General features: G+C 44.4%; 3 protein-coding genes across 3 annotated transcripts; 1 reads left to right on the top strand and 2 right to left on the bottom strand.

Moving 5' to 3' along the window:
* Positions 1-1,321: 1,321 nt before the first annotated feature.
* LOC309676382 (olfactory receptor 6B1-like) lies at positions 1,322-2,299 on the top strand (the record flags this gene model as incomplete). The annotated part of the gene is made up of 1 exon (XM_082488920.1): positions 1,322-2,299. One exon carries the CDS (start codon positions 1,322-1,324, stop codon positions 2,297-2,299), a length of 978 nt encoding a protein of 325 aa, XP_082345046.1.
* Positions 2,300-7,578: 5,279 nt separating this feature from the next.
* Positions 7,579-8,520, bottom strand: LOC309676167 (olfactory receptor 12D1-like; the record flags this gene model as incomplete). The annotated part of the gene is made up of 1 exon (XM_082488657.1): positions 7,579-8,520. The coding sequence occupies one exon, from the start codon at positions 8,518-8,520 to the stop codon at positions 7,579-7,581; it is 942 nt and encodes a 313-aa protein (XP_082344783.1).
* A 12,428-nt stretch (positions 8,521-20,948) lies between these two features.
* LOC309676383 (olfactory receptor 10A7-like) lies at positions 20,949-25,008 on the bottom strand (the record flags this gene model as incomplete). The annotated part of the gene is made up of 2 exons (XM_082488921.1): positions 20,949-21,933; positions 24,968-25,008. 2 exons carry the CDS (start codon positions 25,006-25,008, stop codon positions 20,949-20,951), a joined length of 1,026 nt encoding a protein of 341 aa, XP_082345047.1.
* Between the last annotated feature and the right edge of the window lie 297 nt (positions 25,009-25,305).

Consider the following 25,305-nt stretch of genomic DNA (forward strand, 5'->3'; position numbering starts at 1 on the left):
AATTATACTACTTAGGAATGTTTAAAAGTTAGGCTGCAAGATATACACCTAAAAACTGCAGTGGATTACAGATAAATAGGAGGGAAAGAGAGAGAAGGTATAAGAAAGAGAGAAGTAACGCGAGAGCCCAGAAAAGAGAGAGAAGGGGCAGGGCAGAGATTGCAACAGAAAGATAGAAACAAAATATTGTTTTGATCCTTTCTTCTCATTACTATTCTTTCCTGAAAAAAAAATATTTTAACGCTTTGATGTGATTTTTCAGATTGCCTAAGACAACAAAAGTTCCTAACAATATATCCCTAAGTGAAGGAAGAGGGGTGGAATTCAGGTGTCCACATGAGAACCACTACCTCTGAGTCAGTGCTCTAGACACCCTTTGATAGAATCCTTCTTTCTTAGCATCTGGGGTCTAACATCTAGTCAATCCAGTATTCTGTGATTAATGACAGAATTGGGCACCTCTTGATGATGAGTCATCCCACCTGAGGACAGATGTGTCAAGTAGCTGGAAGAGAACACACATATATTTACGGACGATTCAAGCAAAATCCTGGATTTAATCTAGGATATAGTCATGTTAACTGGCATGTAAACCCAGTTAATGGATTTCTCAAATATTTCAATGAAGTTTTATAAAGGAATGCTGAAGAAGTCAGACACCTGTGGTCAATATCCAGGAACTAGAATTTCTGTGTGATTATTTAATTTTTTCTTCTCAAGCTGAAATAAATTATTTTAATATCTCATTTTCCTAGGAAATGGTCCATCAACATAGTTTTAAATTTATCTTATAACAATGTAACAATTCTTGTAAATTTTCCCATTTTAAAAAAAAAAATAGTACATTCCACATACAAACTGTTTCAACAGGCGAAAATAGTGATAGGGGATGACCAGTTGTTGCTTCCCAATAACTTAAAGATCACAGTCCTGAGGCACTTGAATCCAAAAGACTAGATGCAACAACTAGAATGAAGGTAAACATAGGAACTGGAGGTGGGATTCATCAGAATGTACTATAAATGGCTTCTACTTGGACATCTATTCCCGTACTAGTCATCTACATTTCCCTTGTTATTACTGGACCTGCAGTTTTGATGCAGTGTATGTCATCCTAAGGTAGGTGTCAGTAGGTCAGATGAACTGCCTGTTTCTTTCCATTGACTGAAAGGGGAACCTACAAGGCACCCATATAAAGCTTAGTCAGACAAATCCTATCTAGGGTTTGGAATTTTTGTTCGACTTTTGACTTTACCATATTCTGTTTTCTTTTTTCCTGCTCTATGGTTAATCTCCAAGGCTCAGCTCTGCAATCCTTTGCATGGAGCAGAAGAATTCCACTCAGGTCCACGTGTTCCTCTTGCTAGGATTCCCATCCTTAGCACACTTGCATGTATTGTTCTCCATAGTATTTCTACTGACCTACATTTTAACTGTTTTGGAGAATGTGGTCATCATTGCCCTGATCAAGACAAACTGCGAGCTCCACAAACCCATGTATTTTTTTCTTGGTCACCTCTCCTTTATTGAGGTTTGGTACACCTCAGTCACTACCCCTAAACTCTTGGCAAATTTCATTGCTGAAGACAGGAGTATTTCCTTTGTGGGATGCATAACCCAACTGTTTTTCTTCAGCTCCTTCATGTGTACTGAGTGTGTCCTTCTCTCTGCAATGGCATATGATCGCTATGTGGCCATCTGTCAACCATTGCGCTATCCGGTCATAATGACATGCCAAATGTGCATATACCTGGTAGTTGTCTCCTGGTTCAGTGGGTTCACTGTGTCTTTGATCAAGATTTCCTTCATCTCGCAGTTGAAGTTTTGTGGTCCCCATGTTATCAACCACTTTTTCTGTGATATTAGCCCTGTGCTGAACCTTGCCTGCACTGATATGTCACTGGCAGAGATGGTGGACTTTGTGTTGGCCTTATTCATACTGCTTGTTCCCCTCTTCATCACTATTGTCTCCTACCTATTAATTATCATGACAGTCCTGCACATCCCCAATACCCAGAGTAAGAAGAAAGCCTTCTCCACGTGTTCTTCTCACCTAACTGTGGTCACAATTTTCTTCTCAGCCACCCTCTTCATGTATGCCCGTCCCAAGAAAATCGACCCTTTTGACTTGAATAAGCTTGTGTCAGCTGTGTATACCGTTGTCACTCCCATCCTAAACCCCTTCATTTACTGTCTGAGGAACCAGGAAGTGAAAAGAGCACTTAAAAAAGTTCTCTGTGAAAAAATTGGTGTCTCTAAGGTCTCCAGATCCATCCCTTCTCTCCAAATGCAAGGATAAGTTATGATAAACTGGAACTGATAAGCACACCATAAGGATGTCTGGCTAATGACTGTTCTAAAATGGACACAGACAGTGATCAGAAGCTGGAGAATGCTGACAACCTGATCCATCGGAATCAGTCACCCCTAAGACCATCAAAGGTGAATGGCTGAGCCGTTATCACTGGTACAGAAACCTACTGAGGTGATTCAACAAATTAAACTCTCCCAAGTGCTATGCAAACTAAAAGGGACTGCTGAATAAAGTTGTATAGAATTTGCTGTAGGAAGTCTGGGGGTGGAGGGAAAATTTGGGATTAAACAAAAGAATTGGAGATGTTACAGGTTTTTAGGGAAAAGGCCAAAGGAATATAAAGAAAGACATCATGCACAGGAAAATGAAGAGGACATAAAAGGGACTGGTCATGCATAAGCAGGCTGTTGGTCAACACACTTGCCTGGCCAACCACTGTACCTAGTTACCACCTTTCTAATAAACTATTTGCCTTTCTGTGTCCTGAACCAAGATTTTCTCTTTTATGTGTGCATGTGCACATATGTGAGTAATTTGGTAATGAGCATAAAGCTATCAAGTAGGACAAGAGGCCCAAAAGCCAGATTTTGGAGTGGCAGAAGTTTAGGGGACAAAAATTGGAAAGATTGGTGCCAGGGAGCACAGTACTGGAGTGACCATATGTCCAAAGTCCGACTACTGGACAGACTGGGACTCTGGATGTCAGACATTGAAAATACCAAGGTCCTGGGAAATCAAAACTGGGGAGACAAAAGGTCTGGTAGACAGAGAAACCCATGAAGGGGATTTTCTATTAGTAGAGATCCCCATTCATGCTGTCAGCGTTGCATGAAGACCTGTAAAGACAGTGTCCTCCTTGTCGGTATTGATCCCTTTGTGGCTCTGTGTGTGTGTGTGTACATGCACCTATTGGGAATTCATGCTCAGGCTCACTGCTAGTGGTGGTGGACTTGGCAGTGTTATATTAATGGTTGGACTCAACGATCTTAAAGGTCTTTTCCAACCTAAACGATTCTATGATTCTAGCAGGACATAAAAACGAGGGTAAGGAGCAGTCATTCAACTCCCACGCCCAGGACAGCAGGAACTCCTTAGCTCTTTTAGTAAATTGGATTCAGCTACTTTCAACACACAATTGAACGCAGTTCTCAGAATCTCTAAAATTCATCAAATTTGAAATTGTCTATGTGAGATACAGCAGCTAAATTAACATTCATTCACTCTAATGCAACCATTTTCTCATTAGTTCTTGTCACAGCTAATGTTTGGGCTTCTGGTTTTTTTTTTAAGGGTTTTGGTAGGGCTTTTTTGGCAATTCCAGGTTCCTCCATTCCAGATTATGTCTGTTTGGAAACTCGTCTTCTAGTATCAGAACCACAGCAGTAATCACAGTCTTAGTTGGTCATAAAGACTCAGATTAATTGTTTACAAGACATACTTGAAAATCACTTTTTCCAAACAGGTTTTTAGCACATATATACCTGTGACACAGCACTGGCACAACAAAAATAGAAAGTTCCACTAGGTGGAAACTATTCCATGAAAACACTGTATGGTCCCAAATGTCACTTTTGTACAGTGGCCAGCGGGGTGTAGACTACCTTACACTGTGTCTTGATACCACTCTGCAATTTCATACCTTCCATGGGGCATTGGTTTCTTATATGCTTAATAAGAATTTCCCCCATTTCTTTTTTGCAGGACGCTCAAACACCCTTTTAATTTCTTCCTGTTACCTCCAGGGTCACAGAAGAGACATACTGGGAAAAATATTAATAAAAAGTAAAATCACCACACCTTGCTAAGCTGCAGCAAACCCCCTTTTTGAGTTGAAAAATTTAAACAAGAACATTCACATTTTTGGAGTTGTGCTAGATGGCTACACACAAGATGAGAACCAAGAGGCACCTAACATAAACAGTATGCCATGTGGTCACGGGTAGTTTATTCCACAAGGTACAAGCTGTCATTTATTGGGCAAAAGAAGGTCTGCACCAACTGAGTCAGTAGCAGAGATCTCACTTTGGTTTGATCCACAAAGAGAGCACATGCACGGCCTTTCCCAGCACCACTGCAGCGCTGAACACCAAGCCGTGTCACACAGGGAGACAAACACTTTCTTCACTATGGGAAGCTTTTTGGAAAACAACGGACACGTTGAAATAATGAGCTTGTGAACTTTGTGCAACAGAAGAGATAAAAGACAAGCTGGTACAGTCTGAAGATTGACATGAAGGAGGAATTCACACGCTGATACTGAAACTGCTGCGACCCCTAAATAGATGTATTGCTAAAATACATACCCCCTAAATATGTATTGCTACAGCTGTATTTAACCAATAATAATTTGTATGTACAGGGTTAAAGGCCAATGAGCACAAGACACGATACTAACCCACGTTGTAGTAAAAGTATATAACACTTCAAGTATTGTAATAAAACAGCTTTCAGCACGATCATATTGGTCTGCGTCTGAATTCCACCGCACTTCACAACTTTCTACCTAAAAAAAAAGTGCATCTCTTCATGAACTGCAGGCCCCCGTGCTGAAGTTAGCTTCATTCCCATTCATTCTGATTCATCCTGCGTTGCAGTAAAGCTGCTATTGAAAGTGAAGTCTTATGTCCTCCTACATTATGCTGCAATGTATCAGTACTTCCAAATGTATTACAAAAGCTTGTCAAGTCTTCTCTCTGTGTCAGGGGCAGTTGTTTTTAATGGCCAAGAGTGGTGGAAGGAGCATGTGGATGGTCAGGGAGGGTGCACGTGGGGGCATCTATGCCTGGATGTCTTCAGCATCTGTTGCCAACATCCAGGAGTCTGTTCATGTCTTATATTGATACCACGCATGCTCCACAGGGTTGGCGCATATGAAGCACAACAAATGGATTTCTGTGCTTTCCAGAGCATCAGGTGTAGGACATGCATGTGTCTCCTATGATGGCTATGGATGCCTTTTCTTAGGCAACCAAATCACAGTTGTGCTCTTATAGCAAGTATAGGTTTAAATGCCTCACTGTCAGATGCTTAATGCTATTGCACGGATCTGAACTGTCACGCTGGAAAGGGTGAGACCTTTCTAAGCCTGTGGATTGCAAAGGCATGACCAACGGGGTCAAGGTATCATCTCCAGAAGTCACACCTGTAGTTGGGAGTTTGCCCTCCATTCTCTGCCTCTAGGCCATAATGCAGACAATTGGGAGTACCCCTGTATTCCGTCCTCAGTGATCCAAAAGGCAGACACAGCACCTCGAGTGCCCGAGAGTGTCAAATACTTTCCATCTTACTCTACGTGGAACTGCAGTGCAGGCTGAGCCTGGAGGTGGTGAATGTCTGTGTAAAGAACCCCAGCACGTGAAAATGAAGCACCTATAAACCTCTGCACTGCACATTAAAAGTGGGATTTAGTACATAGGTATAGGCACGTATCCAGTGCTATTAGGAACGTTCATACTCCTCAGGCATGAAGTATGACAAAGGGCCTGCAACAGACCTGTTCAGTTCTGGATCCACAGGCAAAGTCTGGGTAGGATACTGTCCTGGTTTGGAGTAAAACAGAACCAATTTTCTGTTCAGTAATTTTACTTTCCAACTAATCCTCTTCTGACTAACTGAACTCTGAAATTAGCAGCATATTGTGGAGACACTGTTTGCTCTCAGAGTGATAAGACCTGATTAGCTGTAATTTATGCAAATAAATTATATCTTGCTTATACTTATTGCGATAACAACCCAGGCCAGCTAACTTTGTTATTTGCCCCATTGGAGGGTCAGAAGTGGAAAAGTGTAGAGGGGTCGCACCCGCAGGGAGGAGCAGACAGCACGGTGACCCAAAACTGACCAATAGGGTATTCCATCCCATCTGCCTCATGCTCGGTAGAAAAGCTGAGGGATCAAAGGCTCAGCGCTCTTTCTTCAATGGCCAGCATCCAAGGAGGACTCTGTCTGTCTGCATTTGCTCCCTGCGTTTGTCCATTCCTGAATGCAGATAAGGAATCCAATTCAATTATTGAGTCCAGTCTGGGACGTCTTGGTGCCTGCTGGTGATGTGATTATCATCCCAGATCCAATACTGGTTTTGTAGATCTTGTACATATTTCATTATTTTCTTTTTCTGATTTTATTAATATTTCACTGAAGTAGTCTGTTTTCTTCTAAACTTATAAGTCTTTTTCACTCTCCCTCCTCTCCTTGCAGAGACACTTGGGATTGTTCAGCATGGAGAAGAAAAGGCTCCAGGGAGGCCTTATTGCAGCCTTCCAGTACCTGAAGGGGACATACAGGAAAGATAGGGACAGACGTTTTAGCAGGGCCTGTTGCAATAGGAAAAGGCTCTAAACTAAAAGAGGTAAGATTTAGACTTGATGTAAGGAAGAAGTTTTTTACTATGAGGGTGAGGAAACACTGGCCCAGGTTGCCCAGAGAGGTGGTAGATGTGCCATCCCTGGAAACAGTCAAAGTCAGGCTGCACGGGGCTATGAGCAACCTGATCTAGTTGAAATTGTCCCTCCTTCTTGTGGGGAAGGGTGGACTAGATGACCTTTGAAGATCCCTTTCAAACCAAACTGAAGATCATCTAGTTCAAAACCCCCTGCCTTATCCGCTCGGTGGTCCACCTGTCACATTTGTGTCACTCCAAGGTAGAGTATATAGAGCACATTGAAGGATACAAATCAAGGCAAGATAAGCCACACTGCTAAATCTAGTAGGAGTGAAACTCACATCCATTTTTAAAGTTTACATTTACATCTAGGTTCATTAGTAAGCTTCCCCTTATACTTAATGGAAAGAAACAGATCCCTCCAGAGGGCTGACTCAAGTCCAGTGTTGACAATATAATTTTCAGGCTACACCCAGCCAAAATGCAGCACTTGCTAGATCTCTACAGCATACAAAATGGTTCTGGATGACAGAAGAGTCATTCAGCTTCCTAAACATAGCCATCAAGTAAACACTTAATACTTTGGATTATCTGCATAGGTCTGTCAGCTGTGTCTCAAACCCTGCAAAACACACGCATGCTTCTGTATAGGAGGCTACAGACCCGACGGGGTACAATAAGAAATCTAAAAATGATGGAAGATGCATCAAGTCCTTGATTATCGCCCCTCATTTAGATCTATGCAATTAATTTCAAAATGTGTTGAAGTACGAGAGATAACCAGTAGTTTTTCAGTCTCTTGAAGTATACTGTCCTTTCGACCTCTTTCCTTATAAATATGAGAAGTGGAGTAACCACACGCTGAGCCTTGTCCTTGTTGTAGTCACTTTCCTCCAGGAAAAAGTTTCCTCCCCAACATTTTTTTCAAGGCAAATCTCACCTCCTGGTTCCTAAGAGTGTAGATCAAGGGGTTCAGAGCTGGGGTGACAGCACTGTACATGAGAGACACTTGCACATCCCTTTTAGGGAAGCCTCCTGAGGAGGGCGGTGTATAATTGCAGAGCACCGGTATGTATAACAGGGCCACAACAGCGAGGTGGGAGGCACAGGTGGAGAAGGGCTTCCATCTTCCTTCTTGGGACTGGACTTTATACAAAAGGAAAGAAATAATGTAGAGGTAGGAGAGGAGTATGAGAGTGAAGGGGCCTAGAGCAATAGTGGTAGTGACAATGTTGAGGAGGGTCATGTTGAGGCTGGTAGCACTGCAAGCCAAATTCAGTAGTGGCTTGATGTCGCAGAAGAAGTGGTGAATGTGGTTGTGTCCACAGAAACTGAGTTGCGCGGTCATGACTAAGTGCATCATGGCATGTACAAAACCGATGGACCAGCTGGCCAGAGCCAGGAGCAGACAAGTCCGTGGTCTCATGACAAGGACGTAGCGCAAAGGATTGCAAATGGCCACGTAGCGGTCATAGGCCATGGTGGCCAGGAGCACGGCCTCAGTACTGCCCAGGAAGTGGAAGAAGTGGAGCTGGGCCAAGCACCCTGCAAAAGAGATGGGCTGATGCCCAAAGAGAAAGCCAGTCAGCATCTTGGGCACAGTGACCGTAGAGTAGAAAATATCCAGGCAGGACAGGTTCCCAAGGAAGAAGTACATCGGTGTGTGGAGTCGGGGCTCCGATATCACCATGGTCACAATGGCACCATTTCCCAGAAGATTGGTCAAGTAGAGCAGCAGAAAGGAGATGAAGAAAAAGTGCTGCAACCCCTGGACATCGGTGACACCCAAAAGGATGAACTCACTGACCTCTGTCTGGTTCAGCATTGCTGGAAGAATAAGAAGCAAAGGCAAAATGTCAAGGTTCCACAGCTGTGAGGAGTAACAGCATTACAAAACTCATTTGTTTCTGTGCTATTTTAATACAAACAAATGCAGAAACAAGCGAAACACAGCACATGTAATGAAACCAAAGAGCTGCATAGAAACTCAGGAGATTAATGTGGACAAAAAGAACTGTAGTCTGCTCCTACTTTCAGTCTAGAACAAAGAAAACAGGAAAATATTAAGGGTGTGGGGGAATATTAAACACTTCTCTCTATGCGTAACCGCAGAATATGTAAGATGTAAAACATTGCTGCTACTTCACCTTCAGCCACATTCCTTTTTCAATTCTGCTCCTCTGTAACTTCCTGCTACAACCTTTGATCTCATCAGTAAAGTTTCTGCTTCTTAATGTGAATCACTCTTGATGCTTTCTTTCGTCTGTTGTGCCTGCATTTCATTAAGACAACTTCAACTTTCCCATTTCTAATGGTTACCACCTCTTCCAGACAGTTCCTTGAAATTGAACAATTTCCTTTTTTTTTTTGTTCTCCACAGCCCCCAGAATGTGCTCCAAGGTACTATACCGTCATCAGCATTTCCTTGGTATGTTGCTGTGAATAACGGAAAAGGATGCTTTATTGTGGGATCACAAACTGGTTCTGTTATTGGACTGTATCCTTGGCCTAAAGAATGTGTCCCTTTTGAGGAGCAGGAGCCAATGAATGGGACAAAAGCCAGCATATCATCTCCTACATCGGAGAGTGACGGATGGAGTAAGAATGAATTTGCCGGAGCCGATTTAGCTGGTGCAAGTTGCATACAAATGGACTCATCCCACTGAAAGCTGATAGTCCTGCCCCACTGAGACAATATGGTCAGTTCTGGCAGTATCGTTAGTCTTCTAAAACGCAATGGAGTATGCACATGTTTTCCCTCTTTTTTTTTTTTTTTTTTGTTTCAGCTATTGATCGCTATGGGTAAGTCCCAACCACTTGCAATAAGGAACAAAGCCCTGAGATTATTTTACTAGGGCAGGTAGGCACAGGTATGTCTAGCTTACAGTATAGACTGCAAGTTCTACAAGACGAGTAGGTTCCTCTGTACGTTCAATGCAGTGAGGATTAATATTGTTGAACAGCACTCATGAAAAAGTAATTGCTTCCACAATACTTCTTGTAAAGAGGTTTAAACACATATAGGTTCATTTCACAGTCTTTCTTTTCCATTCCGTTGTACCATAGACTCCTATTCACAATAGGTCATTTTTGAAAGTCAATAGGATATAAGTCCATAAAACTCATACTTCTTTACTTATTATTTCAGCATGAAAACCGTGAACAAACGGAAAACTTGGAATCCGATTCCAGCATAAAAGAACATGAGCATGTAGCCTAAAGGTAATTTATGCACATATGCATCAAAAACTGATTGTATTTCTCTGAAAAGACTGATCTTTGAACAAGCTCTGTTAGAAACATTAGACTGGGTAATATCATAGACTTATCAAAATTTTAATCAGTCACCTGCATTTGAAGAGGTATAGATGCAATTGTCTGTGAAATACAAATGCTTTGGTTTCTTACACATTATTTGCCACCTTTAGGCACCAAAGCCCTCCTCATAGAAATGCATCTGCAGAAAGACATTACTCCGTTACGGTGTGTGCGAAAACCTCATCTGATTCTGCCTGTTTGTCTCTGTTGACCCCAGGTGATCAAACCCCTTTCCTGAATTCCTTCCAAACATTTTTTCTTCTCTTTTTAACACATCCTTTCTGTTTCACAGATGCTGACTACTGTTTTCTCCAATTAGCTGATGAACACACCCAGTCACAGGAAAATAGTTCTCCCAGTCTTCTTTGGTTTATTTATTTGAGGACTCTTGCTTAAATACAAATGCAAAGACAACACTTTGTATGCAGAAGGCTGCCTCTTTTTCCAACTACATAAATTACGACACAGTTAAGAAAAAAGGTAATTCTGCACAAACCTCACTGCCAAGCCACATTCTTCTCAGTGCAGTAGGGCGCTCTGATAGAGAGCCAGAAAGCAAAGCTGAGGACAAACCAACTTATTATGTGGAGTTAAAAGGCGGAGAATTTCTGTTCTCTTTTTCTTTTCCATATCCGCTTGTCATTCCTCTAGCTGAGAGGTTAATACTGCACCTGTGATGACAAGGACTACCGCAAGTTCTCAGGGTCTCGTAGTTATTCAGGCAGGCTGCAAGGAGGAAACTTTGCACACTGTACCAGAAATCTCCGATGACTCAGTTAGAGGGGGGGGGAAAGTCTTTTTATCATGTCCAGAATGTGCAAAAGATCAACACCATCATGCGGGAAGTAAATTTCCTATTGCTCTGATCAGTCTCCTGAGAGGAGATTTGTGATTCAATGGTGAGTTGCAGAGCAACGAAGAATGCGTTCCATGAAAACAATGCACAGATGAGCCACCTGCACAACAGAAGACAAAAGTGAAGCAGCCCACAGAGACTAGCTAGTAACAAATGAAGAAATGAAAAGAAAAAAAAAAAGGCAAAAAGACACAGACACACAGAAGCCAAACACAAATATCTCCATCGCAGTGCACAGTGTTGAGGGCTGAGATGTCGACTGGCAATAGAGGCATGAGTGGTGCAACCTCATCTGAACTGGAGCAGTGTTTGGGCAACGTTTCCTAAATCTCTTTCAAAGAGTAGAATTTGTGCAACTGTTGACATAAAATTGACATAAACGAGGAAAATGAAATGTAAAATGTAATTGAAGCAACCAAGGAAACCTGCTGTTGCTCAAGTCCTCTATACTGCCCCAACGCTATTTCATTATTTACCTCATGTTAAAATAGAGACATAGTAGCTACACATGATTTATCTATGATTCGGTTAATGAACTAACCATGAGACAATGTAGCATTGTTGATAAGCAGGGTATTCCTGTCAAGAGAGTGATAAACTGTGGGCCTGGTCAGGTCCAAACCAAGAAAACCACTCGGAACTGCCGATATCACATGAGAAGTAGGTAAAAGGTAATTCCAGCAGGACGAGATCATGACTACAGATTCATTGACCACCTATCGAAATGGTATCACCTACACAAAGAGAACAATGGAAGAAGACAGAGTCTGCACAGTAATTTACGTCGGAAGCGAAGAAATCCTGACCAGTCATTAAAGAGAATAACAATGAATATGTATTAATTGTTTGAATATGTAACAATCAATGTATAAAAGTAGAGATTTTTTGAATTAAGTTTTGGGACGAGCTCCTGTTTTGGGACGAGCACCCCATTTCTGCGCATTAATGGAATAAACTTAGAAACAGTGGACACATTCTTCCAGAAGGTGATCTCAGAAGTGCCAAAGAGAGGGGAAGCATTGCTCCCTTCCACCAGCTGCCTGTGCTTTTGCCATTGCAGCCCAACGTGCCTTTGGGCTTCCTTGCAGCAAGGACACACCACTGGCACACATTCACCAATCATCCTCTGGCCTTCCCTGTGGCATGGGATTATTCCTTTCTTCCCAGATGTAAGAGTTTGCATTTGCTTCTGTTGAACTTGAGGAGGTTCCACGGAGACCATTTTTCAGTCCTGTCAATGTCTCCCTGAACACAGGCTCTTCCCTCCAGTGCATCACCACTCCCTCCAGTTTGGAAACATCAGCGAATGTGCTGAGAGCTTGCTCTTTTCCATCATCCAGGTTATTCATAAAGAAATTGAACTCCTCTAGCCGCAGTACTAATCCCTGAGAAATACTAGTACTAACGAGCTGCTAGCAGGACTTCGCTGGGTAAAATTTGGCAGGATGGCCAGGCCCAAAGAGTTGTGCTGAATGGAGTTAAATCCAGTTGGCGGCCGGTCACAAGTGGTGTTCCCCAGGGCTCAGTGTTGGAGCTGGTTCTCTTTAAGATCATTATCAACAAGCCGGATGAAAGGATCGATTGCACCCCCAGTAAGTTTGCAGACAACACCAAGTCGTGCGGGAATGTCGACCTGCTTGAGGGTAAGCAGGCTCCAGAGAGGGGTCTGGACTGGCCAAGGCCAATGGTATGAGGTTCTACAAGCCGAAGTACCAGCTCCTGCACTTGGGTCACAACAACCCCATGCAGCGCTACAGGCTTGGAGAAGAGTTGCTGGAAAGCTGCCTGGCGGAAAAGGACCCGGTGGCTGTTTGTGGACAGCCAGCTGAACATGAGCCAGCAGTGTGCCCAGGGGGCCAAGAAGACCAACAGCATCCTGGCTTGTGTCATTAATAGTGTGGCCAGCAGGACTAGGGAAGTGGTGGTCCCTCTGTACTTCTGTGGCCGCACCTTGAATACCATGTTCAGATTCGGACCCCTTGCTACAAGAAAGATGTTGAGATGCTGGAGCGCGTCCAAAGAACAACAAGCTGGTGCAGGGTCTAGAGCACATGTCTTGTGAGGAGTGGCTGAGGGAACTGGGGTTGTTTAGTCTGGAGAAAAGGAGGCCGAGGGAAGACCTTATAGCTCTCTACACCTACCTGGAAGGAGGCCCATTCACCAGTGGATTTAAATTTTCCTTTGCCTTCCTTTTGCTGTCAATGTACCTCTAGAATCCTTCTTCTTCCTCTTCCAATATGTTGATAGTTCCAGCTCCAGCTGAGTGCTGGCTTTCCTAATTCCATCCCTGTATGGTCTATATTCCTTCTGGTTTGCCTTTCCCTGTTTCCACCTGCTGTGCACTTCCTTTCTTCTTTGAGCCAGGGGAGTCAGAAGTCACCCCAAGGGCTCCAGTTATCCTTTCTGAAGTAAAACAGCCACCCACACAAAATGTTGGAGCAATACAGAGATGTGGCTGCCCTACATACCACTCTAATAGTACAGACAGTTTTGCTTATTATCATTCCCATCGTCTTCCAGTAATGTCCTAATAGACCTTGCATCTTCCCACACACCCAGAACACAGAATCTGCTCTAAATACACCCACTGGCTGGAAAAGGGGAAACATAACCCCCATTTTTAAAAAGGGAAAAAAAGAAGACCCAGGGAACTACAAGCCCGTCAGTCTCACCTCTGTGCCTGGCAAGATCACAGAGCAGAAACTCTCAGAAACTCTGCTAAAGCACATGGAAAATAATGAAGTGATTGGTGACAGCCAACAAGGTTTCACTAAGGGCAAATTGGGCCTGACAAATTTAGCGGCCTTCTACAAGAACATGATAGTGTTGGTGTATAAGGGAAGAGCAACTGACATCATCTACCTAGAGTTATGCAAAGCATTTGACACTGTCCCGCACAACATCCTGGTCGCTAAATTGGAGAGATGGATTTGATGGAGGGACCACTCAGTGCTTAAGGAATTGGCTGGACGGTCGCACTCAAAGAGTTATAGTTTAAGGCACCGTGTCTGGGTGGAAACCAGTGACGAATGGTGTTCCTCAGGGGTTAGGACTGGGACCAGTGCTGTTCAACATTTTTATTGGCAACATGGACAGTGTGATTGAGTGCACCCGCAGCAAGTTTGCCAACACCACCAATCTCTGTGGAGTGGTCAACATGCTGCAGGGAAGGGATGCCAGCCAAAGGCACTTGGACAGGCTTAAGAGGTGGGTCTGTGCAAACCTCATGAAGTTCAACAAGATCAAGTGCAAGGTCCTGCATGTGGGTTGAGGCAATCCAGAGCACACATACATGCTGGGAGAAGAACAGATTGAGAGCCGCACTGAGGAGAAGGACTTGGAGGTGTTGATTGATGAGAAGCTCAACATGAGCTGGCAATGCGCACTTACACCCCAGAAGGCCAACCGCATCAAAAGCATAACCAGCAGGTCAAGGGAGGGGATTCTGCCCCTCTACTCTGCTCTGGTGAGACCGCACCTGGAGTACTGTGTCCACCTCTGGGGCCTCCGCACAAGAAGGACATAGACCTGTTGGATTAGGGCCACAGGAAGGCCACAAAGATGATCAGAGGACTGAAGCACCACTCTTATGAGGACAGGCTGCAGAAGAGAAGGCTCCAGGGAGATCTTATAGCAGCCTTCCAGTACTTGCAGGGGGCTACAGGAGAGCCGGGGAGGGGCACTTTATCAGGGAGTGTAGCAGTAGGTTGGGTTGTAATGGTTTTAAACTGAAAAAAGGTAGGTTTAGATAAGATATTAAGAAAAGGTATTTTCCTGTGCGGGTGGTGAGACACAGCACAGGTTGCCCAGAGAAGCTCTCAATGGCCCATGCCTGCAAGTGTTCAAGGCAAGACTGGATGGGGCTTTGAACAACCAGGCCTAGTGGGAGGTGTCCCTGTCCATGGTGGGGGGTTGGAACTAGATGGTCTTTAAGGTCCCTTCCAACTGGAACCGTTCTGTGATTCTATCATTCTGTGATCCTCTCTGCTTCATTTTGTCTCACACAGCCATTTTATTACCTATAAACTCTTAAGGAATCTTAACAAATGACTTCACAGAATCACACAGAATCACAGAATCATCAGAGTTGGAAGGGACCTCTAGAGATCATCTAGTCCAACTCCCCTGCTAAAGCAGGATTGCCTAGAGCACATTACTCAGGACTGCATCCAGGCGGGTCTTGAAAATCTCCAGGGAAGGGGACTCCACAACCTCCCTGGGCAGCCTGTGCCAGTGCTCTGTCACCCTCACCGTAAAGAACTGTTTCCGTGTATTTGAACGGAACTTGTGTTCTAACTTGTGCCCATTGCCCCTCGTCCTGTTACTTGGAACCATTGAAAAGAGCCTGGCTCCATCCTCCTTCAACCCACCCTTTAGATACTTGTACGCCATAATAAGGTCTCCCCTCAGCCTTCCCTTCTCCAGGCTAAAGAGTCCCAGCTCTCTCAGCCTTTCCTCATAAGGCAGATGCTCCAAGCCCTTAATCATCTTAGTTGCTCTTCGCTGGACTCGCTCCAGCAGTTCCCTGTCCCTCTTGAACTGGGGAGCCCAAAACTGGACACAGTATTCCAGTTGTGGCCTCACCAGTGCAGAGTAGAGGGGGAGAATGACCTCCCTCGACCTACTGGCCACACTCTTCCCTATGCAGCCCAGAATTCCATTGGCCTTTTTGGCGACAAGGGCACATTGCTGGGCCATGGATAATTTACTGTCTACCACAACCCCCAGATCCTTCTCCTCCAAGCTACTTCCCAGCAGGTCCGCCCCTAACCTGTACTGGTGCCTAGCATTCTTCCTCCCCAGGTGCAGGACCTTGCACTTGCTTTTGTTGAACCTCATTAGGTTCTTCTCTGCCCAGCTCTCTAGTCTGTCCAGGTCACGCTGGATGGCAGCACGGCCCTCTGGGGTGTCAGCCACCCCACCCAGTTTGGTATCATCAGCAAACTTGCTGAGGATACACTCTGTCCCCTCATCCAGGTCATTAATGAATATATTAAACAAAATTGGACCAAGTATTGACCCCTGGGGGACACCACTGGTTACAGGCCTCCAACTAGACTCTGTGCCCCTGATCACAACCCTCTGAGTTCTGTCCCGCAGCCAACTCTCAATCCACCTCACTGTCACCTCATCTAGCCCATACTTCCTCAGCTTCCTAATGAGGATGTCATGGGAGACAGTGTCAAAAGCCTTGCTAAAGTCAAGGTAGATGACATCCACGACTTTCCCCTCATCCAGCCAACCAGTTATAACATCATAGAAAGCTATCAGATTGGTCAAGCATGATTTAGCCTTGGTAAATCCATGTTGACCACTTCCAATAACTTCCTGTTCCTCAACGTGTTTGGAGACGACATCCAGAATGAGTCGCTCCATTACCTTCCCAGGGACAGAGGTTAGACTAACTGGTCTGTAGTTCCCTGGGTCCTCCTTCTTGCCTTTTTTGAAGATTGGAGTGATGTCGGCCTTCCTCCAGTCCTCAGGCATCTCTCCTGTTCTCCATGACAGTTCAAAGACGATGGAGAGTGGTCTAGCAATAACATCCGCCAGCTCTCTCAGCACTCGCGGATGCATGCCATCAGGGCCCATGGACTTATGAATGTCCAGCTTGGCCAAGTGGTCTCCGACACGGTCCTCCTCAACTAAGGGAAAATCTTCCACTCTCCAGACCTTCCCCTTTGCCTTCAGAGTGTGGGATTCACGAGGGACAGCTTTAGCAGTGAAGACCGAAGAAAAGAAGGCATTCAGTAACTCTGCCTTCTCTGCGTCCTCCACCACTAGGGCACCTGTCTCATTCATCAGTGGGCCTACATTTTCCCTAGTCTTCCTTTTTCTATTGATATACTCAAAGAATCTCTTCTTATTGTCTTTAACTGCAGTGGCCAAGCTGAGTTCTGATTGAGCTTTGGCCCTTCTCATTTTCCCCCTACATAGCTTTGTTATATCTTGATAGTCCTCATAAGTTGCCAACCCCCTTTTCCAGAGAATGTAAACTTTCCTTTTTTTCCTGAGGTCCAGCCAAAGTTCTCTATTTAGCCAGGCTGGTCGTCTTCCCCGTCTGCTCGTTTTTCGAGACAAGGGGATGGCCTTCTCCTGCGCTTTTAAGAGCACCTGCTTGAAGTATGCCCAGCCTTCCTGGGCACCTTTGCTCTTCAAAACTGCCTCCCAAGGGACACTCTCGACCATGCTCCTAAACAGGCTAAAGTCTGCCCTGCGGAAATCCAAGGTGGCAGTTCTGCTGGCTCCCTGCCTTACGTGATCAAGAATTGAAAATTTTATCATTTCGTGATCACTCTGCCCAAGGCGACCTCCAACCTTTACATCCCCCACAAGACCTTCTCTGTTAACAAACAGTAGGTCCAGTAGGGCACTTCCCCTAGTTGGTTCCTTCACCAGCTGTGTTAGGAAGTTGTCTTCCACACACTCCAGGAACCTCCATGACTGTTCCCTCTCTGCTGCATAGTATTTCCAGCAGACGTCTGGGAAGTTGAAGTCCCCACAAGAACAAGGGCAGATGATCGTGAGACTTCTGCCAGCTGCTTATAGAATACTTCATCGGCTTCTACATCCTGATTAGGAGGTCTATAACAAACTCCCATCACGATGTCTGCCTTATTGGCCTTCCCCTTAATTCTTATCCATACACACTCAGTGTTGTCATCCACACTGTTAAGTTCCAGACATTCAAAATTGCCCCTAACATAGAGGGCCACCCCACCACCTCTCCTTCCTCGCCTATCCTTTTTGAAGAGTTGGTAGCCATCAATTACAGCACTCCACTTGTGTATGTCCTCCCACCACGTTTCTGTGATGGCAACTATATCATAGTTTCCTTGCTGTACAATGGCCTCCAGCTCCTCCTGTTTATTTCCCATGCTGCGTGCATTAGTATAGATGCACTTCAGCTGGGCTAATTGTCCTGCCACTTTCTTGGGGGGACAAGCCCTAATTCGCACCTGATCATACTCAGACACTACTGTAGCTACCAAATTATCACTACCCCTCATGTCTTGGCTGTCACACAATTCACCATCCCCCACCATCACTGGGACAGGCTGCAAGACCTTGCTAACACTTTTACCCAGAAGTACTGGTACACTTCTCCCAGGCACCACTTTTGTAATCCTGGTCTCATCCCCATCCCTCTTCAAACCTAGTTTAAAGCCCTATAGATGAGCCCTGCTAGCTCTTGTCCCAGGATCTTTCTTCCCCTTCGGGTTAGGCTTCCCCCACCTGTTGCCAGCATGCCTGGTTTCCTGTAGATGAGCCCATGATCAAAAAAGCCAAAGTTCTGCCAGATACACCAGTCTCGGAGCCAGGAGTTAATTTCCTGACTCCTCCTATTTATCCCCTCGTCAAGCCCTGCAAATGGTGGGATAAAGGAGAACACTATTTGTGCTCCCGATCCCTTAACCAGCCGTCCCAGGGCCCTAAAGTCATTCTTCATTGCCCTTAGACTTCTGGTACCTACCTCATCACCACCTACCTGAAATATCAGTAGTGGGTAGTAATCTGATGTCTTAACCAGGGAAGGGAGTTTTCTCCTTATGTCCTTAATTCTGGCCCCAGGGAGGCAGCTGACTTCCCTGTGGGATGGGTCCGGTCTACAGATAGGGCCCTCTGTTCCCCTCAGAAGGGAGTCACCTACCACAATTACCTTCCTTTCTTTCTTGGTTGAGGAAGTCCTGAGGCGGCGGGGTGAGTGCCCAGCACTGGGCGCCTCACTGGATGGATCAACCTTTCCATCCTCGATCGCCTGGTCTTCGAATTCCAAAGCCCCATACCTATTCTGGAAGGGCAATTGGGATGGTGAGGGGGGCTGTGAGAGGTTCCGCTTGCCTCTCCGGGGAGGGATCTGACTCCACTCCTCCTTATCCCTTAAGTTCTCTCCTTCCGCCTGGTGACAGGAGGGAAGGGGATCAACCACTTCCAATGGAGCCTCTTCCTGCTTAAATGTCTCAAGTCTAAAGAGGAGCCCCATTGGAGTGATGCATGTACAGGCTACTCTGGTAGTGTGCTTCAAGCTATTATTGACCCAAACAATGAGGGGAATAAAGCTGTAGATAGAAGAGTATCCCTAGGCACCTGGGAAGATGTCTCAGACTACTACTAAAGGTGTAAGTGTGAAGAAGTACTAAAAGGTGACCCTCAAAAGTAAAAGAATGACAAACAAACAATCCAAAAGCAGAAGATAACCCTCATTACTGCCCCTAATGACACCTACAATTACCTCACAGCAAGCAGAAATGGAAGAACTGTTGAGCAATGCTGACAGTCAGGCAGAGTCTTTTGGTCTAAATGGCTAGGGCATATACAAAGTTGGGGAATCACCAAACCAGGGATGACTCCAAAAACTAGGTGGTATCAATGTGGACAAGCATCTCCTGCAGGAAGCAGGAGCCACTTGGGCCACCTGAACTGCGGAACGGTCGCAGCTCAGGAAATGGCAGTAAGGCCATAAACACAGTTATCTCTGTTCCCTCTGGGGCTGAGCGCAGAGCATAGCCTCATTCCAACTCTGTGTGGTTTTCCCCTTAAGGCTGTTAAGTGAGGTTGGAGCACGGCCACCTCCTCCAGCTTCTCTGGCCCAGGACCCTCCTGCCCTGCTGCTGGAGCCCAGCGCGCTGCCCCGGCACCCGAGGTCTCTGCCCAGCTTGAGGGACGCAGCTGCCGCTTCCCTGTCTGGAAATTCAAGCAGCAGTGAAGCTGAGCACATGTCCCAGAAACAGACGCAGATACACACGCAGAGGGGACACCGACAGAGCCGGTCACACACATTGCCCCAGACAACCTGCTGCCTTTGGCAGCCCCTTCATACAGGGCTCACATAAAACATGAGCACAGACAGCACCTTCCCCCCATCCCTCCTTACTATTCTTAGGCTCAACTTCACCCCTTCATTCCCAAATCTTCTACCTCCTCCCAGCCCCAAGCTGCCCCTGCGGCTTCTTCCTCCCCGTGCTTGTCACCTGCTCCAGCATGGGTCCTCTCTAGGGGCTGTGCTCCTTCAGGATGAACCTGCTCTGGTGTGGGCTTGCCACCACCTGCGCTTCCCCACTCCTAAAGCCTTGCCACGTATACCCAGGACACCAGGAATTGTAGAATTGTCCTCTTGTATTTCTAGCAGAGTGCCTTTGTTACTTCTTGTCTAAGAGACAGTGCTCTAAAGTAGGTATGAATCACACCAACTGGAAGAGAAAATGCTGCTTGGATATAGGCAAGAGCAGAATTGGGGCTGAAGTGAGACTGAAACAAGCAGAGAGAAAATAAAAGGACAAGTCACGTTTTGCTTTAATGAACACTCCATCTGGCAAGCCAGAAAAAGAAGTAGAGAGAAAGTATCAGGTTCAATGAGTTCAGAAACATTCCCCTCCCATAGCTTGCTGCCAGCCTACAGGAGATGGGAATGAGTTGCAACAAAGCTACCGCGGCTCGCTGGCAATGTTTCAGTTTATCCTTTCTGGTTCAAAGTGAGCAAGTGACTAGCTAGTGTGGGAAAGAGATCTTTGTTCTAAGAGGAAAAAAATCAGATCATGTCTCGGCCTGAATCCTGTCTCTCCCATCAGTAGGAAGGACACGTCCAGGAGACACAGCTCCTCCCCTCCCATCATAAGGCACTAACTTTTTTCTCAACTCATTGTTGAGGGGTTTGTTGTGGGGTTTCTTGGTGGTTTTTTTTGGGGGGTGGAGAAAGTCCGGGAGATAGGAGCGAAGTTCCAGTCCATCACTTTCTCTTTGATTGAGAGGAAAACAAAGTTCTTTTTTCCCAAGCCAGAGACTCTATGTACTTATGGACATGGTGGTATAATGATGGGGGAGGGTGAGAATTTTATAATCCACTTTTGTAATATTCCTACCCCGAGTCAGCTTTACTTAGTTGTTTACAAGGACAGAGTTACAACAACTATAATTTATTCTAATATGCTGAGTAAAAATGGCCAGATATTTTATGGATTTAACAGCAAAGGATTGTAAAATAGCACAGATATTTTTCAAAGGCATTTCACTTCATTCCTAAATTCCATTTTTTTTTTTTTCACTAGGGAAACTCTTACGTTCTGTTGGCTACAAGGAATCCATCACCTGGATGGAGGAAATATGGCCATCTGCTTCCTAAGTAACCACTTGTCAATGCATCTCCTCAGGCTTTGCTTGACTTCCTGGTTCCTCAAGCTGTAGATGATGGGATTGAGCATGGGGGTGACAACTGTGTAAGAAAGGGAAACCATTTTCTTCATGTTGGATGAGAGGCTGGACTTGGGTCGCAGGTGAATGATGCCAGTTGTGCTGTAGAAAAGAGTCACTACCACCAGGTGAGCTGCACAGGTGGAAAAGGCCTGCCTCTGTCCCACAGCTGAGGGTATCTGAAGAACAGCATGGATAATGCGAAGGTAAGAGATGGCTATCAGAGAAAAGGGAATCATCACTATTATGACAATAGCAATAAAAATCAATAGTTCAAACAAGGCTGTGTCTGCACACACCAGCTTCAACACAGGAGGAACATCACAAAAGAAATGATCGACCTTGTTTCTCCCACAGAAGGGCAGAGTAAATAACCATGTGGTGAAACCCAGAGCCACAGGGACACCAGAAAGCCAAGACCCAATAACCATCTTGAAGCAGCGATCCCTGTTCATCATGGTGGCATAATGCAACGGGTAGCATATTGCCACTTGCCGGTCATAAGCCATGGCACCTAAGAGGAAACACTCACAGGTGACAAAAAGAATAACGCAGTTGAGCTGCAAGGCGCAAGCTGTGAAGGAAATCCTTTTTCTCTCCACCAGCAGAATCGCAAGCATCTTGGGGACAATGCTCATGCTGTAGCAGATCTCTGTCAAGGCAAGATTCTTTAGGAAGTAGTACATGGGCGTGTGTAGGTGAGGGTCAATGGTTGTGATCACAACAATGAGACAGTTCCCTACCAAGATGGCCAGGAACATGATGGAAATCAGCGTGAAAACCAGGAGCTGCATCTTGCCTTGGAAGGCAAACCCCAAAAGTAAGAAGTGAGTAGTGATGGTTTGGTTTCCTGGCTTCATTTCCTCAACAGGTCCCACCCTAAAAGAGGAAAAAAAAAACACACTACAAAAGGGTTAGTAGCTTGGGACAGACTTGTGATCTCAGAAATAGCTACAGCTTCAAGTAGAATGGGGTTTAAAACATGAGGTGAAACTTGGATTGGATATAACAGTGTAAAAAATCTCAGCTGAGGAGCCTGTACAAGATCATCTAAACAGTCACAGGCTGGGATTCATCTTCTCTAAATTAGGTGAACAGAAGATAGACATAAACATTTTAAATAATCGTTCTGTATTTATTTTATACAGAAAGAAATGTCTACCTCCACGGGGTAGATCACCTTATTGTAAGAGTGGCATCTATGATGAGATGGAAGAATTTCACTTTGGATGGGCTGGCTCAGTTAACTTCAGCATCTAAATGTCTATAGACATCTAAATGTGAGCCAGTTATCTTAAAATCACTTTATACTGAATGATGAGAAATACAGCACAAGGCAGAAGCACAATTTTTTTAGTTCTAAGATGGATATCCAAGGGCAACAGGATTGGCGGTATCATTAATAATGAAGTGAGCATACAATGACCAAATTTTTGGATAGCTAGAATTAACTGAAATTCATTTACTTCTTGGTGCTCTAAGCCAGGTGATATGGACATCCTGGGGCTTTCCAGCTCCCGGTTTGACTCAAGCAGAAGTGATCTACCTACATTATTTTCATTCTTAACCCTGCAAAAGTACGATCCAAACCTAAACAAGTTTAATTTAATAAAAGTGTTCACACAGTTATGTTCTTCTCGTCAAATCATTAAAATCCATATTCTGAGTTTTCATTTAATGTAAGCTCTGTGGAGTAAAAATATGCTCAGCATACAAACAGCTGCCCACATAAAAGTGGTTGCCAGCGTCTACACCTTCCTGTAATTTTCTGAGAATTTATCAGCTCATCAGATCTGTTAATGGAATTATTTGTTTGGGAAACTTCCTGGACTGTTTCAGCCAAAATATATTTGTCTGCTTTTTGGAAAGGTACATAAAGAGAATAATGTAATCTACATATAGAATCAAACCTTTTTTTCTGTATTTACACCATTGGGATTGAGGTAATGTGGCCCACAAGATCTGGAGTTTAGCTTTACTCTAAAAGAACTAAGGTTTAATATTTTCTCTTCAGGATCCACATGCATGAGATGAGAATATAAAGATATATATAAGTATGTATAACAAAAAATCCAAACTAATGATGAGAAATAAATTGCTTAGACTATCATGGAATATTAGTATGTCCAGTGGGGTTTGGGCTTCCATCCACAGATGAAGGAAGACTCTTGCTACCTACACAGCAGTCAAGCTGTATCACTAATAATCACAGAACAGCTTAAGATTTTGGAGTCTTTGGGTTTTCAAGACTTCTGAAAACGTATTTTTCTTTTCCTTAGCAATGATGAAAAAGAAAATGAGGATATGAGAAGGCTAGGAAGACATAGATAGACAGATAGATGCTGTAATTCATTTGTTCAACATATTTATCAGCAAAGTAGGCAGTTACAGTTGCCAACATTTTCTATAGACAATAGACATAAGCAAGTGTACTCTCAGTATAATTAATGTTTCTCCTCCATAGACATATGAATCACTGATGCCACAAATGTTCCTTTTTCTCTCGGGTGAGTGAGTGAGTAATTCAGATGTGAAAATCTGCATTGCTGGTGCCTAAAGGTAGATGAGATAGATTCCTCTTGTATATCGTAATAGCAGCTCCAGGCTCAAATTAGAAAAATAAACGGTGGAAACACACATGTTTTGGTTTTGCCTTAGGAACAAACTAAGAATGAGGAATAGAAATTGAAATATTACCTCACGTCACTAAAATAGGTAGAATTTTCTCTCTGTCTTCGGTAGGGGCAATAATTCCAAAGGCAGAGAGGAAGATAAATTATGAACAGAGAGAACAAAAAAAAACCAATCAAACAAACAAAAGAAATGTTTTGCTTTCCTCTGTAAAAGGCAGCATCTCCTCTCTGATTCCAAAGGCTTCTACCACTGATGGGTGGAGGTATTTGAATACTTATGCCCTCCCAGTAGGATCAAGTCTCCAGACAGCAACTATTTTGTATGATTAAATCATATGTTAAATGATCTTTTTTCATCCACAGTCTGTAAAAATCTGCAGTATGTTTTAGGGCACACTAGCAGTCTAAGTATAGAATAAGCAAAGTTTCCTCCCACGTCTTCAGAGTTGTATAAGTAATTGATATAATTGTTAACAGTAATAATAGGATATTCTCACACTCTTTTTCTGATCTAGTTTACTACCATTAGGGGAAAAAATTGAATTTGACATATGTTCGTTTCACGGTAGCTAAAAAGACTTTCAAGAGATCATTGAAAATGCTTGAGTAACAATGGTGTTATGAATATAGAGCATTGCAATACGATACCAATGTATTACAAAGCCATAAATAGGGCAATCAATAGTACAATAACAGCTTATGTTATAGGTCTTAGTCTTTTTGCCTACTTTTCTCCACTTTACTCTGGAAATGGAAGATTCTTATTTTTTAGGTAGATATTTGCCGGTCGTCTGAAGCACTCTCCATGATGGTGTGGTAACTCAACGTAAGACACAGGTGAAAAATTAGGTGATGTGAATTCAAGACTGAAGTGTGTAACAAAATTCACTCCAGTAAAGTCTAGGTTTGTATCTCAAAAAAATCTAGAAAGACAAATCAAACAGGTGCAACAAGGAGGAAGTTGTTGTATCACATGTGGGAGACATCACAGAGGAGCCATTAATATGCTCCTGGTGCAAAAGGTTTCAATCTTGAGCCCCGACTCCCTGACTGTACACTGTGTACAGCAGGATCTCATCCCACTTCTGGTCTGCCACGAGTTACACGGCTTTCTCTTTTGTGTGAATTCTCGCATTCGCTCGCCCGCGTGAATGCAAATGTCTTTAGCCACGTGTGGTGGGCTTTCTTTGGCCAGCTGCCAGGCACCCACCCAGATGCTCTCTCACTCCCTCTCCTCAACAGGACAGGGCAGGGGGAGAAAATCAGACGGGAAAGCTTACGGGTCAAGATCAAGGCAGGGAGACCACTTACCAATTACCATCATGGTCAAAATAGACTGGTCTGGGGGCAAAAAAATTTAATTTATTGCCAATTAAAATAGATTGCATGGTGAGAAACAAAGACAAAACTAAAACACCTTCTCCCCACCTTCCCCTTTCTCCTGGGCTCAACTTCATTCCGTCATTCCCAAGTCTTCCACTTCCTCCCCCTCCGAGCGGCGGGACATTGCGGTCAGTTCACAACAGTTTGTCTCTGCTGCGCATTCTCCCTCATGCTTCTCCTCTGCTCCAGAGTGGGTGCTCTCTGGGGGCTGTGGTCCTTCAGGATAAACCTGCTC

This window comes from Vanellus vanellus, assembly GCF_965231255.1.
Source record: "Vanellus vanellus genome assembly, chromosome: 11".
Lineage (NCBI taxonomy): Eukaryota > Metazoa > Chordata > Aves > Charadriiformes > Charadriidae > Vanellus > Vanellus vanellus.